At 40.7% G+C, this 16,876-nt stretch overlaps 1 protein-coding gene across 1 annotated transcript in view; it reads right to left on the bottom strand.

The window, feature by feature from the left end:
• Nucleotides 1–15,362, bottom strand: part of LRRC1 (leucine rich repeat containing 1) — a 28,956-nt gene extending 13,594 nt beyond the window's left edge. The window contains exons 1-7 of the mRNA XM_010074012.1: nucleotides 15,317–15,362; nucleotides 9,336–9,402; nucleotides 8,870–8,926; nucleotides 7,210–7,273; nucleotides 6,399–6,473; nucleotides 4,524–4,668; nucleotides 1,492–1,610 (exon numbers count right to left, since the gene is read on the bottom strand). Coding sequence (XP_010072314.1) covers nucleotides 1,492–1,610; nucleotides 4,524–4,668; nucleotides 6,399–6,473; nucleotides 7,210–7,273; nucleotides 8,870–8,926; nucleotides 9,336–9,402; nucleotides 15,317–15,362 — 573 coding nt within the window. The remainder of the gene's footprint in view (nucleotides 1–1,491; nucleotides 1,611–4,523; nucleotides 4,669–6,398; nucleotides 6,474–7,209; nucleotides 7,274–8,869; nucleotides 8,927–9,335; nucleotides 9,403–15,316) is intronic.
• Between the last annotated feature and the right edge of the window lie 1,514 nt (nucleotides 15,363–16,876).

Below are 16,876 nucleotides of genomic sequence, written 5' to 3'. Positions count from 1 at the left end.
CCTTACGAGAGCAGATTAGAGGGGAAGAATCGCCTCATTCGACCTGCTGCTAATACTCCTCTTGATGCAGCCCAGAACACAACTGGCTTTCTGGGCTGCAAGCGCACACTGCCGAGTCATGTTCAGCTTCTCATCAACCAACACCCCCAAGTCCTTCTCCCCAAGGCTGCTCTCAATCCATTCTCACAGTGAAGCCATGTTGGTTGTCACCAATCACCTCCTTATTTTCCATGTGCCTTAACATAGTCTCCAGGAGATCTGCTCCATGATCTTGACAGGTACAGAGGTGAGACTGACCGGTCTGTAGTTCCCCAGATCTTCCTTGTTTCCCTTTTTAAAAATGGGGGTTATGTTTCCCCTTTTCCAGTTAGCAGGAACTTCACCAGACTGACAAGCCTTCCCAAATGTGATGGATAGTGGCTTAGCAACTTCATCCACAAGTTCCCTCAGGACCTGCAGACGCATCTCATCAGGTCCCATGGACTTGTGCACCTTCAGGTTCCTTAGATGGTCTTGAACTTGATCTCCTCCTACAGTGGGACGTTCCTCATTCTCCCACTCCCTGCCTTTGCTTTCTGCAACTTGGGCGGTATGGCTTGAGCACTTGCCAGTAAAGACTGAGGCAAAAACGTAACTGAGTACCTCATCCTTCTCCATATCCTGGGTAACCAGGTCTCCTGTGTCCTTCTGGAGAGGGCCCACCTTTTCCCTAGTCTTCCTTCTATCACTGGTGTACCTACAGAAGTTCTTCTTGTTGCCCTTCGTGTCCCTGGCCAGATTTAATTCTATCAGGGCTTTAGCTTTCCTAACCTGATCCCTGGCTGCTCGGACGTGTTCCTCCCAGGGTACCTGTCCTTGCTTCCACTGTATGTAGGCTTCCTTTTTGTGTTTGAATTTGTTCAGGAGCAACTTTTTAATCCATGAGGGCCTCCTGGCATTTTTCCCTGACTTGCTATTTGCTGGCATGTGAAGGTAGTTTCAAAACAATGGAAAGAAACACCTAATGGAAGGAAGCCTGAGATTTTATTTTAATTGATCACATACCACATTTAATACCCAGCTGGAGCAGATCAGCAGAGCAAGCAACAGTACAACGGCAGCTCTGCTGTGCTCGGGGCTTCTATTCAGTTCCAGCAAGTCTGATCCAGATAATGAACAGCAAAAATTGGCAATAACACAATGCTGCACAAACTCTGCATTAAAAACACAACAAAGTAATTGATACCTGCACTCCAGGTGCTCCAATTCCCTTACTGGTCATGAAAGATTCAGCAATGAATATGTAATCACTTAAGCCTTTGCAAGGGCACACTGTTACTACACACAACTTGATCTTTGGCATTCATTTAACAGGTAAGAAATAAGATGCATGTAAAGGAAACTTGCTACTTAGCAGTAGCAAGGGTGAGTAACCTTACGAGCTAATCAATTCAGCACTCAGCAGCAGGTCTTATTACCACCAGCCATTTGAGAAGTCATGACCATGCTTACCTGCAGTTGGTTTTCTGTTAGAACTAGTTCAGTAAGGCTTTCGCAGTCTCCAATTGAATCTGTTAGTTGAATAAGTTTGTTCTGATCAACCTTCAAAATGGAGAGCCTCCTCAGTTTTCCTGTACAGAAAGAACAAAACATTTGTTTAACTTAGTATCCCCTGATACCTGCTTTAATTACAGAAAATCCTTCTGCTGCAAAACTTTTAGAAATCCTCTAACAGAATTTTTTTTTCATGTAAAAGCATGCTTCGCTTGGCGCTTGCACTATTTTTGCAAGTTTATGACGTCACTGAATTCATATTCAATATAAATATTCATACTCAATATTTAAGCATATTAAATTGTATTAAAGTTACAATTTGAATGGTATCCCATGTAAATCTCAAGGACATGTCTACCCAAAGGCCTATAAACAGAAGAAAATTAGCTATTTTTTCCTCAATTATACAATGTTTATTCACACAGGAGTGTTCAAAAGATCACCTATGCCTACTCAGCCACAGTAAGAAAGGCGTGCACTGAAGTGAAAGCCCAAATCCAAACAGGATCAAAGTCTCTTTGTCCTCAGACAGAACCCAGTTAGTCAGACATGAAACCCATTTATTTTTCAGAATAGAAACCAAACTTATTTGAAGGTCTTCTCTGCAGGAAGGACAAAATGCTAATCTCAGAGCAGAAAACTCACCTTGTTCTGCTCCTTTGTACCAGAATGGTCTTTGGTGCAAAGCAGAGCTGATCCAGGCAGAGCCCAAGACAAAGAATTCAGGAGACATCACTAGCTGCTGACACCTCCCTGCCCATCCCCACATGGTCCAGAATAGCTGTAGTGGACTGGCACACCAAACTTACTGATGATGTTAAATCATGAAGAGACGGCTGATATACAGAAATATAGCAACCTGAACAGAAACTCGAGGTTCAGCAAGGAGAAGTGCAGAGCTCTGCACCTGGGCAGAATAAACCCGTGCACCAACACAGGCTGGGAAGTGACGGGCTGTAAAAGAGCCCTGCTGGCAAGGACCCAGGGAATATGGTGGGCACTGGGCTGAATATGAATCAGCAGGGAGCTCTAAAGTAAACACTGGCTGGACCACATTAGGACAATTACAGACAGCAGATCAATGGAAGCGATTATATTCCACCTACTTGGCACCACTGAGGCCACATCTGTAAAATCATGCTTGGTTTCATGTCCTGTCCTGTGTTCCCCCCCTGACTCCACAGTTCAAGTGAGATTCTGACGGGTGTCAATTACAAAGCTATCAAGATGACCAGGGCACATGAGCTGAGGCTGAGGGAGATGGCTTTGCTGACTCCACCAAAGAAACAGCCAAGGAGGCATCTAGAACAGCTCAAAAACTATTTGAAGGGAGGTTACAGAGATGACAGAGCCAAACTCTTGCAGTGCCAGGTGAGACAGCAATGGCTGCAGATTGAAGCGTGGGAGGTCCCAGCTGGACATCTGGAGGAGCTTCCTCACTGGGAGGAGGTGCTGTGGCACTGACACAGGCTGCCCATGGATGCTGGAGCCACCTCCATTAGGGACTTTAGAGACTTGGGGAGGCATGACCACAGATGACCTGACCCATTGATGTTGGTGAGAGCCCTGCTTCGAGAGCTCTACAGATCCACCAGTCCAACCAAGGATTTGGTGATCAGCTGAGGTCCTCCCAGTAGCTTCCACAGAGACCAGCAAGGTCCCCTTCAACCACAATACAAGATTTTCTCCATTTCGCAGAGTAAGTTCCAATATTACACAAAAGGAATAAGTACTGTACCCCTAATAAATTTTCCAAACATAAGTAAGCTATTATACTCACAAAAGTAGCATTTTTTTTTGCCTTTGTAACAAAACAACATCCAGAAAATGTTACAAAATGCACACCCAAACTAGGCTTGGCCTGAAATGCCCTGGCCCTTTGCAATCGCTTTCCCCAGCAAAGGTTCTCCATTTAACAGGATTCTTGAGAAGCAGCAGATCCTCTTGTCCACCAGCTGGTGCTACAGACAAGCTCCCCTCTTGCAGGCTGCATGGGCCTTTCAGAAGGTACAGCTTCATTTCTGATGTACAACTGTACTGGCCAGCTCAGGTCATCAGAAGGCTGCTGTAACTCTCTACCAAACACACACCAGCCAACTGTAAGACCTGCAGTAGTCACCCCACTCCCCCAAGTTTAACTTCTAGAAAAACATTTCTCTTTTCTTAGACCCATATAGCATATGGAGGGAGAGGGAAGGTCTGTCCTTTCTTTTCCACATTCTCAGTTAAACCACATTCACAAGTCCTTCTTCCCCTACACCTTTATTTCTGTAAAAAAACAAAACTAAACAAAACAAAAACCCAAAAACAACACCCCACAAAAAAACCTGGCAAGGAGAAAGCAGCTCTTGCAATGTGAAACTCTCCAGAAAAACAGCCGATGAGTAGTAGAGAAACAATGCCTCGCTGACCACTTCTCACAAGTACTTCAGGGGTTAAAACATTTACCTTAAAAAAGGCACATGCTTCAGAAAACATTCCTCAGTTATTAAACCTGTTTTTAGGGGTCACACAGTAAGGCTGTAGTTTGGCTCCTCAAGGCTGAAGCTGGACCAGCCTTCCACTGGTTTCAGTATGGGATTATTCACACTGTCCAACTGAAGATAATTACACATCCGCACTAAAAAGTATGTCTTTTTTGTGGTGATACTGTCAGTCAGCCTTATCAAGTGACCTGCAGCATGTTACAAGCTAGAATTTTACAGTTTTGACAGTGATGTGGACACAGTAGGAACAGAGAGGATATATTAATTTTTTTTTGTCCGGGTAGGTATCAAGTGAAGACCAAAAAAGGATTACAAGGTAGTCACTACGCAGATAATTAAAATGCCAAATTAATAGAGCTATTTATTTCATACTAAGCAAGAAAAAAAAGAGCTGAGACAAGCTTAGCTCTTGCACAAAATTACTTCAAAAGACTTGAAAACAAATGACTTCCAATTTATGGTGGATTAAATGGTTCTGTGTGATAGCATTCACTTTGTACTTACCAATGCCATCAGGTAAGACCTGAAGTAAATTCTGAGAAACAAGCAAGTCTGTTAGAGAAGTCAGACCACTAATTTCTTCAGGAAGGCATTCCAATTTATTTTCAGAAACATCCAGACAAAGCAGGTTTTTCAGGTTTCCTACTTCCTGCCATACAAGACAAAAAAATTAAGTCATGCCCAAACACGTAACAAAGCAATTTGAAAAATGTACCATCACAATGAAATCCCAGAAAGAAAAACAATTCTCTGTATGACCTCTAAATTGGCCATTCTTTGTGTGACCTCTAAATGCAGAAAAAAGTAAATAATTACATTTTACATATGATAAACCAACCAAGTGATTCAGTCACAGTTTCTTATTCTAACTATTAAGACTGGCTTCAGTAGTCAGACCAGGCATGCAGAGCACACCCAGGCAAGTACTAGCCAAAACCGGAATTCTCCTCAAGTAAAGACTGCCAAGTTGTTTTTTCAGAACTACAGATTATCAACCTCCACGTAATTAAAGTCTGCCCCTCCCAATTAACCCTAGGAAAATTAGGACTAGTCTCTCCTGCTGATACTGCAACATGCCGTGACATCTAGGGATTTCGTATCTTCACATCTCCCAACTGCAACAAATGTAGAAACAGGAACTGGGAGCGTTTCTCTAGCAAGCGTATTTGAACTGGCAAGTTATACTGCCATCATCTACAATTATTAATGATTACTTAATTTTTTACAATGGTAATCTGCCAATTAGTTTAGAAGTCTGACAGAGAAATACCTTTATCCCTACTAGCCATCAGAGCACCCTCCCATTCCCCGTGTACACAGACACCCCTATACACACTCTGGAATAGTTCTCATTTTAGTCATACAAATCATCCTTCAGAGAACAGGCTGGGGCAGAAGTGTCCTTTACTTTTACATACATTAAATTTTCGTACAGCCTTGATCCTAACTCATAAGCCCAGTCCCTTTATTTTGGAAATGTCTGCCTCTTAAGACGATCTTTGCTTAAAAACACACACCTTCCCTTATCCTACAAATTAATCTTTTGGACATTAGACAAAGTACACAAAAATGGCCAGGTTCAATAAAAACGGCTGCTGAAGTCACACTTTTCCTTTGATGAATGATCATCAGTGTTTAACTACATCTACTTAAAAATTTATTAGGCCAAGCCAACAACAACAAAGCTGGATAAACCGTAACTGATTTCAGTAACACTGTTGGCAATGAGATCAATACAGCAAATAATAGCATGCACAGCAAACAGTAAAACAGGTTTTGACTTGGCTGTAAAGGAAAAAGAGGGAAAAGAAACGATCGCACACATATCACAGTTCTTAAGAAAGAGAATTTAGAGTGCTGTAAGCTTTAAATGCTAAGGCCTCTCATCCCATGACTGATATCAGATGGGGAATCTGCCTACATAAATCAAAATTTCTATTTATGGCGACATTTCTGTTACTGTAGTTCTCCCAAACACTGTATTTGAATGGAAGAAGATAGCTGGGGGAAAAAAAAAAAATCATCCTCAAAACTGTCAAAACTCCAGTTTAGATACATACAAAAGGTGAGGGTTAGTTCAGCCAACTAGTGGCTCCCTGATCATTGCAAACACAGGATGTGTCATCCTACAAATCGAATAATGTCCCTGTTACGGAACAATTCCTTTGTCAAAATGTTTCAAAGAAAATGTCTGACAACACATGTATATTGTATATGTCCCTTGCAGAGGAACTTATTAAGAGGAAACCCTTACACATCCAAAACCAAACCCAGGCAAAGTGAACCGAGGAGACTATCTGATTCCTCCCTTTAGGTATGAATGAAAAGGTTTTATTCTAAAAGCATATTCAAAACAGTATCAGTAGAGCTCATCTTTACCTGAGGTATTTCAGCTAATTGGTTTCCATCCAACCAGAGGTCTTTAAGATTGAAAAGTGCACCAATTGTTTCTGGCTATAACATAAAAATTAATAATGTTTAGTAGCATAGGAGCTTCAAGTAAAAAATAAATGGCCACCCTGTAACTACAGTCTGAGTAAACCAATCCTTACTCCAAGCACTATTTAGAGGTACCACAGTTAAATGCAGCAAGGGTGACTGTAAGCGTTTGCAAACTCCATCATACAAATTAATTGCTGTAGCTTAACAAGCTACCATACTCTACCTGACATGCACTAACAAATTGTATGCATACTCTTCACCCACTGCAAATCCAACATTTAATTGCGTAGGCCTAAAAGAGGTAACATATCTTTTGGTAGGTCACCACAATGTCACACACTGCAACACTCAACAGTTTGCCTCAGCCCTTTCCCAAAGAAATTTCCCACCCTGGAAATAGGTGAGCCTTCATCTGTGCTCAGCCCATCCAGCTCCCTACAGAAACCCGTGAGTTCATTGCAACTCCAAGTGCAGACAAGAGTTTGTGCCCTTCCACTTTTTCTTTCTGTAGAAAAAGTCCGCACAGTGCTCTCATTTTCTCAAGATCGGCTGCACTTTTTTGGGTAAAGTAATACTGTACTGAACAAGACTACACAGATACAGACACTGACTCACTGCCACAATTCCTCTGTACGTATAAAAAGACTCTCTCTCCAAACATTTTTCTTTCTTTCTTCAATTTTGGACATCCTATAACTACTGAATCTAAATGATGCATAAAACAAGATCAACAAGCACTCTCTCTTACCAAGTGATAAAGTTCATTGTTTCCTAAATCAAGTTCTTCTAGTCGCTGCAGCTGGGCAAGTGATCTGTGAGATGAGATGAGATAAGTCAAAACAAAACCACATCAGACTAAACCAACAGAAACCCCATGTATTAGAATGAGCTCATTTTACTGAAATTTGTATTTCAAATTACAATGTATTGTAGACAGACAGTTATTTTACTGGGCATAGACTAGCTGCAGTAATATCTTACTGAAAAAATAATTTGGTTTGTCAGTATATCTATATGCCCTTGAAACTTAAAATTTAATATAGGCAATCAAATCATTATTCTTTATTTTAACCATCAGTCGCTCAGGGTGGACAATGCCACATAGTTTAGTATAGTTGGTTAGATTTATTTTTAGGGGGAATTTACAGTTACGCAACAGGATAAAAATTCCCCACAGTGATCACATGTAACAGTGTGACTCAAGACTCAATAAATCCATCACTTATCTTGTCAACCTGATCTATCTATTTCTGAAGTACTTCAGGTTGGATTTAACGATGCAAACAGAGGGAAGCCCAAAAGAGGTTCTCTGAACATGAGCAGACACAGAGGGCCATCCTTCTACTTCAAAAGTAGTCTGTTGTAGAGCTCTTGCTTACCTTCCCCAAAGCCTCAGTAGAACAAAAGCCAGCAAGACTTGTCAGCTATGTTACTGACAGTCAGAATTTTCCAAAATTGTCAACATTTGTGATAGCTTCATTCTGATACCACATGACAAAACCTAGCTAGCAATTCATATCTTCTGACCACTGATGTTTAAAGTGCCCTGTGGCTCACAGCTATAAACAGCCACAACCAAGGTACTGGGTAGATTGACAGGAAAAAAGGACCCCAAAGCAACTGGGGAAAAGAATCTGATTAAAATAGGTTGCATCTATTACAGTATCTATTAGATTATCTAAACAAGCAGAATAGGAGTCACCAAAACTCTTGCAAGAAGCAGCCAGGTAGTGAAGGAAGGAAATTCCTTCACTAGAGAAAGAAGAGGCTTCTTCCAGGCAGCCAAAAAGGATCCCCAAAAAGTAAGATGCCCGATTAGTGTCACAAAGGACCATAAATTCCTCTGTCACAATACAGACAGCACAGAGATATCTAGCAGCCTTTTTTTCCCCAAAATCACAGCAGGTAGAGTCAGACTTCAGACATCAGTACACCTAGTTTGTCACCAAGGCTTTGATCTCCAGGTTTTGAAAGTTTTTTGTTACTTCGCCCTGAACACAAACGCTTATTTAAATGCTACAAAGGTCTGGAGTTGAAATCTCTGAGATCCTATTACCCTACTTTCACAGTTATGAAATTTCATCACGACAACAACCCAAACCACTGCTCCCCCTGCTGATGTGCTCATTCAATATGTGCAGGAAAAACGTTGGGTGCTGCCGTGTTTTATACAGAACACGTACACAGAGCAGAACCAATCGGCACAGACTGCAGGCTCCTGCTACCAGCAAAGTACACCAGAAGTAATGGATGTAACCAGGTGCTGCTAAAACAAAGTTGTACCTCATAAATATTGCCAGTCAGCACTGAATATGTTTTCTAGCTGTCATTCAGTTTCAGATGTTAGCAGATTTTAAGAATAAGAATGTTTTATGTTAACATAATCAAACAGATGAAATGTCACTTACTCAGGTAAATATGTCAGCAAATTTTCTCTAAGTTCCAGTGAAGCCAGGTTATAAAGACTAAAAAAAAGAACAAAATACTTTTTAATGCAATCTCATCTTTTATATTCCACACTTTCAGAGAAGAAAAGTGTGTGTTTACACAGAGTTGCTGTCAGCTGATGTTTTTGTTGTTTTAATTCAATCAGATCATCATGTGAAAGGCAGCATAGAGACTGGAAGTTTTTGCTTGTTTCTCTGTGATATTTCAATACACTAAAGCCAGAAAATAAACACACAAAACACAAATTTCCATTTGTTAAAAGGTCAGTAGTTGAGAGCATATTCATGTGAATCCCATCTACTTACTTGCTTTCAGAATCTGGCCTGGGTTACCAAAGTTACAGAGCATCAGGTGAACCCATCACTGTTCTAACCATGGGATGCTCATTACTGTAAGTGACATTATGCTTCTAAGCGGCTCACATACTCCATATCCCAGGCTTTTACTAACATCACCATAGCAACAGTCAGATTTTTCAGGGGTTTATTTATGACTAAATGGAACACAAGGAGTCAGACATTATCCCAACACTATAATCTGCTCTAATCCTCCAGCATCCCAGGGAAAAATAAAAATCAGACATGGTGACTGCAAATAAGTAGTTCCCTACAACAGAATATGTTTTTTTCCTGGTGTCCAGGGGAAAGGGATAGTGTGCTGTGCCTTAAATAACATCTAGATTAAAATAGGAATGCCACTAAATTTGAAACACTTGTTAAATCTAAATCCAAAATAGTTTTGTTTGTATACCTTAGAGGGGAAAAAAGCCTCACAAAAAAAAAAAAAAAAAAAAAAAAAAAAAAAACAAAAAGCAACCGCACATAGTCAGACCACATAAAACTGAAATATTTGTTTTCACTTCAAACAATACCAACATACTGAACTACTGTATCATGAGCTAGCCCCAGTAAAAAATGAGCTGATAACCTGAAAAATAATAAAGAAAAATCTTCATATTGCAACTCCAATACAGCTATCCAAGCAAGGAAAGCAACATAACTGATGGAATGAGTTATTAAAGGAAAGAAGATTTTTCACAGATCGACTTTGGATGGCATCTGAAAAAATACATCCTTAATTCAGGCACTGATCTCGTACTGCATTCAGAAAACTGTGAATGAAGTCTCACAGGAGCTTTGATTACAGTCTGAACAGTCCTCCCCACTTTTAAAAATAAACTTTACTCGATGGGTTCTGTATACCTTAAGAAGAAATGCAGTTAAAACATACCAGATAGAGAACATATTTTAGTAGAAGCCTATTACAAATTCAATTAAAAGTGAGAATAACTCATCTACTGCCACTCAAAATCATCTGACAGAAACTAGCCATCACTCCAATGACACAAGTAAAAACTCTCATATAAAAATTTTAACACTATAAAACACAAGTCAAAATTGGACATGGCATCCAACATCCTCCCATGAACCAAACCAATGGAAGGGGAGAGGTGATGGAGAACAGTGTCTCTCCAAGAGGAACGTGGGTCTGCTCTTACTCACACTGCCACCCACAGACTGCCATTACATTTTTGTTTACAGGTTTTCCAGAAATCTCTTCCAACCTTCCTTCAAATTTCAAACTTTCTCTTGAGGTCCATATTAGGTGAGGCCCACGAGTCAATTTTATCAAGAGAATACAAAAAGGATGCGCACACCGCCAAGCTGCCTTGTTATCTTATGTTTACAGACCACCCCACATCTACTTATCTCCCTCCCCATCAAGCTGAAGTGTCGATGAGTAAAATGGTGCAACCTCTTCATTTCTCTTCTTACATCAGACACCACTTTGGCTGTGGTTAAACAGAAATCTTCGTTAGCAAAACCACATTCAACAGCAAGAACTAGGGAAGCACCATCTTAACCAGACTCATCATACCATTAAGCTGGGGCAGGCCAGTCAATCAGCTCAGGAAATTGATCCTGCTTAAAAATAACCCAGCAAAAAACACAGATCCCTAATCCAACACAGAGTAAGACCCTTTAAACACCTGGGCCAGTAGAACTGCCAGAAGGGTGTAAGGAGGCATCTGGACTGCCCAAGCCAGCACTAGGTAGCTCTGTCCTTGTGGATACCCACCAACAGCTGTGGTTGCATCCAAACGTGTACCCTGCATTTTGGAGACTCTGGCTGATCACAGTCCCAGGGTAGGTTCTCTTCTTATGGGAATCAGCTACCTATGGGATTACATTTTCATCTCTAATGACACAGCTTTCTGGAGAATAAATGCTTTATTCTACAGCTATTCTCACCCACAGCATGTGCATAACTACCCTGGAAAAAAAATAAAGACACTGCCCTCCACCCTTTTAATCTATCCTTTCTAATTCTTCCAAGGTCTTGAGTCCAAACGCAATGTAAGGGGACCCCAACAGGCAAAATAAAGTTTCCCTCCATGTAATGTAAAATAGAGACTAGGTCTATGGAGTTTATACTAGCCAAGTTGCCCCATTAGACTGAGGTGTTATGTTTAAGGTGGATCCATCTGAAAGAGAGGCCAGAAAAAGAGGAGAAACTTTTGACTCACTACTCTTAAATTTCAACCAGTTACAGAAGAGGCTCCCCAAACCAATGTGCTGCAATTTAAAATGGGAAAACATGACAGCTATAGTACAGCACAGCAGGCAAAAATGGAAAAGGAGTGATGACGTACTGAAGCACCAATCTCTGATATATTGCAGAACAGAGCTCTTCCTTAAATTTACCAACAGGTTCTTAACATGTTGTATGTTCACTAACATTTTTCTGTTTTAAGGTACATTAAGAGACAGGATTTTCAGTAACTTGCAAGAAAAAAGCCTAGATTTCTTGCTATTTTTCAAATATGTTTTTCTGTTATAACAACACATGCAATTTTTCCTCTTAGCAACAACTAACAGGTTTAGAGTCTTGCTGAAGTTACTGAAAGGAACTAAAAAGATGCCATACTTGCATGGATTTCCAAATCTTTAATCCTAATCTTCATCTAGGAGGGGAAAACCAGTTAGGGGAGGGTTACTTGTTTCAACCCATAAAACACGAAGGCGACAGCAATCTAGTCTACTGAGGTAGGAGACATGTTTCTGTCAGCGGCTGTTCACCAACTGCATTTAGAAATACAAATGCATCACAGAGCATTGCAGGCTGCTCTCCAACACAGATAAACAGTCCTCACTCCAAAAAAAAAAACCCAATAGAAAATGTATAAACAAAATGTCATCTTTGAGGTTTTAAGAAAATGTATAAACAAAATGTCATCTTTGGGGTTTTAGCCCCCTCAAAAAAAAAAAAAAAAAAAAAAAAAAGAAACAAAATACTTTTCCAAGATTACTATCATAATAAGCCATTTCACAGATACTTGTAAAAAAGCATTAATATTGTAATAATTCGCACCGCAAAAGCTACCACACACCCTGATCACTGAGCACATGTGTGAAATTACTGAGCACAAGGCAACAGCCAAACCAGACAGAGGATGCAGTAACTGAAAGAATTACAAAGCTTTCCATCTCAACATTCCAGACGATTTCTACTGTAAGGGCAGAATCAAGTCAAATTTAAATGTACAACATGGCTAAAAATGTCATTTTCATGCCATGGAAATGTCATTATACCTGCCAGCATCATTTATTCAGTGCTGCACCTAAAGTAACTGTAGATACTGGTGTTCATCATGTGAGCTAGAAGAATGAAAAGAAGAAATGTGAAACCAATAATTGAGAACAAACTGATAGCAACAAAGTAGTCCATAAATGCTAGAAGTGTCTTCCCTCAGCATTCATGTCAGGATTTGAGAGGGAAACTCACAATCCAACATGGTCTACAGATAGGGAACACTGCAAATACTCCTTCATGTCAGCTGCGGTGGTCTCCTCGAAAATAAAGGTAAGACTAGGAGAGGCCACTAAGATTGGAACCAAACCATGTTCTTCTTCTTCTTCCTAAGCAAGTCAGTTTTTCTTTTGATTAATTGCAAAGAGATTATCAGTAGCAACATTCCCAACAAAACAACCATTTCAAAAGCAGATGACTCTCTGGACAACAGCAACTCACTGCAACAGGTAAAAAAACCATCAAATGCAGTTAAAGAAAAAGAGACAGAGAGAGAGACTTGTTCTGTAGTTACCTTGGATGAAACTACATTTTCAGTGTACCACATGCATTAAACATACTCTGCCTTGTAAGTTATAAATACAAAGCTGAGAGGAGTTACGCTAGTGCTTTAACTTTATCAGGAACAGCTATACTATTCCCCTGTTCAAGGAGACAGAAAGTCAGCCTTAAGAGTGGCAATAGACAACATTACCTGACCCATTTCATCCCCACCCAGACCATAAGAGGACTCTTGGGGTACAACAGCAAAGGCTTCTGAGGAAAGCACTGGGAAACACAGTAAGACACATGCTATTTTCTTGTGAAAATTAAGTGCAAAATACAAAGGTGGAAAAGGAACATGGAAAAAGCTAGGAGAAAAGGAAGATAGATAATAAAAGGACTAATATGAAAGCTAAAGGTGCTTAGTTGATTCAAAACTGGACAACAGCCTTCTTTTATTTGAGTAATGAAAGTCTCACACATTTTGGCCTTATGTCAAGAGCACGGCACAGCTGAGCCTGCAAGTCAAGAAGCCAGGCTTTGGGAAACAACAGAGCAGAGCTGGAAGAGACAAAGATCTAAAACACCTGCAGAAATGCATGGTCCCATCTGCACCCTTTCCAGCAAGTTTCAGCTGGTTAGGGGAATGTAAAATCCCGAATGTAGTTTTGGGAACAGCAACTTCTAAAGAGAGATCTTTTCCTCATGTTTGTAAGACTGTAAAGAGAAGGGAAAGATAGAAGAATGGGCATGGCTTCCATATTTATACGGAACAAGAGAAGGTCCTGCACAATAAGGATGGCTAAGGAGAGAACACAGCACAGATTCTGAATTTGGTCTGGCTTTTTTTGCAGCAGCAGCAGTAGCCATGGCTACAGACCACAGTCCAAGGATGCTGCATACAGAAATGTGATATGAAGTCCACCAGTCACACCAGACTTCAGCTCGCTGGGCAAGCACCTGAACATTACTGTTACTTTGATAACATCCTGCCCCTGTATCTCTACACAGCATGTACACTTTGAAACATTCAATGTAATACTAGACTGAGAAGGGAGTTTAAACTAGGCAACTCTTTTTTTTTTCTTTGTGCAGAAAAGGAACGCGACAGTTTCCTGTCTATCAAGGGTCTACCAAGAGATGAGAGGATAACTGTGGAACTCTGAGAACAGCATACAAAATGGATGAAACCAGCCACATTTAAATATATTACAGCCCATCCCCACTGTCCAAATAAAACTATCAGTAACACGTATGACCCTGCCCCAGGTCACACCAGTTCGGTGACTAGTGACTCATCTGACAAGATCCGATTAAGCTACTCCCATCCTACAAGGCTTCTTGCTGCAGACCAACAATTGACTGAGAACTTGACTTTTAGCAGCCATTTTTTTCCCCAAGGAAATTACAGTGCTAATCAGTCACCAGCCAGCTCTCAAAATGCCACTTACTCAGACCGTAAGTATTTGAAGGTACAGCATACACCTTTGGGACAGGCTCCTGTTTCAACTCCCTCACCAAAGAACCCTCTTTTTCTCACCTGCTGACTGTAGCACTGGCTGCAGAAAGAGCCTGAGATCAGTCTCCAAACTCCACCTCCTACACCAACTATATCCTGGGCTGTATCAAAAGAAGCATGACCAGCAGGTCGAGAGAGGTGATTCTCCCCCTCTACTCTCCACCTAGAGTACTGAGTCCAGCTCTGGAGTCCTCAGCACAGGAAAGACTCAGACATGGACCTGTTGGAGTGAATCCGGAGGAGGGACACAAAGATGGTCAGAGGGCTGGAGCACCTCCCCTATGAGGACAGGCTGAGAGAGTTGGGGTTGTTCAGCCTGGAGAAGAGAAGGCTCCAGGGAGACCTTAGAGCAGCCTTCTAGTACCTGAAGGGGGCTACAGGAGAGATGGGGAGGGACACTTCATCAGGGACTGCAGGGACAGGACAAGGGTAATGGCTTTAAGCTGAGAGAGGGTAGATTTAGATTGGATATGAGGAAGAAGTTTTTTCCTGTGAGGGTGGTGAGACACTGGAACAGGTTGCCCAGGGAAGCTGTGGATGCCCCATCCCTGGAGGTGTTCAAGGCCAGGTTGAATGAGGCTTTGAGCAACCTGGGCTAGTGGAGGGTGTCCCTGCCCATGGCAGGGGGGGTGGAACTACATGATCTTTGAAGGTCCCTTTGAACCCAAAGTATTGTGTGATTCTGTGAAACTACGTGAATAAACTTGAGTGGTTTCAAGAGCTGCCATAGCACACATCCCTTTCCAGAGTTAACTACCACTTCAGTTCTTCCTTAAGTCTGACTTCACCCACACACTCTTCACAGTAACTATACCTGCCAGCATCATATCCTGCCTCAGTGTCTGAAGAATCAGCGCCATGTGGATTTTTGGTGTTCCATTTACATTTCCAATGCAACAAAAGCAGCATTAGCCTTAGAGGGAAGGATTACGCTTCCTGAATTTGCTAAGGTTCTGTTAACATATACTCATGTAATTTGTGGTCTATATGCATTTTACCTCCCTTTTTAAAAAAAGTTCAACACTATGCTCATTTTGCTTTCAACTACTGCTTAATGCTGGCATGTAATTAGACAAAGTTGGAAGACCCTTACAATTCACATCCAGTGTATGGTAACCTACAAATAGTACAGAATTACTGTAGTTTAATTAATTAGTTTCCTTTCCTCAAGCAGTTTATTTCTCCCAAAAGTTCAGCTTAAGCTTAAAGTTTTTTATTTTTTGACAAATATCAGCTTTAACCACTCTCCTACCTCTTTCTTTGTTTACCCTTCAGTTATGGAAACCTGTTCTACAGTGTGAATATAAAGAAGAGCAGTCATTAATTTTTGTAAGATTAATCCAATAGCATTTAAAGAGAAAGACCTTAAACCCACACCACACAACAGGGGACTGTGACTTTTGCAAATTCTTAGCTATTGAATCCCAGAAATCCTTACATGAGCCAGAAATTACAAGAAGTATTAATTTCCCAAATGAGGGCACTTATTCATTTAAAAGCAAACTATCTTCACACATCTGAAGTCTTATGTTTATACCTCAGAATATAAGGGATGCTGTAAAAAAAACCTGCAAGGATAACTAGATTTAGTTTTGATGAAACTGGTACTATATCTCACCAGTATTGTGAAGACCATTCTTCTAGAAGTCATCTTTGAAAGCATTCCCCCTCCTCCCTTTTGGACACAAAGCAACTTAAAGTAACTTGCATCTAAGTTAAACACTATTCTTTCCTCTCAAGTTTAGGTGTACAATGCGCAAAAGAAAGGCACTTGAGGCTTTCCTTAGCAGTCCACTTCTGGAGTTTGACAAGCAGGAGAGTATTCTAGTAAGAAAATCTGAAAGTAAGGATTATGTTCCTAATACTTGCCATTTTCTACAGATCTGGGAGAACTGGACACAAATTATGGGAGGAAAATACTCCTTCCTTAGAAGACTGATTTTAAATAGGCACAAAAAAGAAAAAAGTGGAGTTGATCATTTTGTCATCCTAGTCTTAAACAGCAAAGACACTGAAAGCCAGAGGAAGAGTATTTTCAGTTACTTGAATTGAACAGTCAATACCATTAATTGGCTTGTAAAAAGCTACAGATCTTCCACAAGTGAAAACAAAAGGATAAAGAACATTGGTATTTTATCAGCCACTAACTGGAAAAAAGACTAAACAGACAGAGAGTAGTACAAGTCACATCCAAATTTTAAAAACAGAGGAAAGTTCTACAGTTTCTGGCCAAGGAATTCCCCATATATGTAACAGAGGTAGTCTAAGCTGATAATTAAGACTAGTTTTCTACATAAGCTTGGTTTTCAAGTTGCTGACATCAGTTCTACTCTCTCTCTCCTGCACACACAGCAATGAGCATGGTCCAAAAAAC

Source organism: Pterocles gutturalis, unplaced genomic scaffold (genome assembly GCF_000699245.1).
Source record: "Pterocles gutturalis isolate BGI_N339 unplaced genomic scaffold, ASM69924v1 scaffold1732, whole genome shotgun sequence".
Classification (NCBI taxonomy): domain Eukaryota; kingdom Metazoa; phylum Chordata; class Aves; order Pterocliformes; family Pteroclidae; genus Pterocles; species Pterocles gutturalis.
This window is presented reverse-complemented; position numbering and strand designations above follow the sequence as displayed.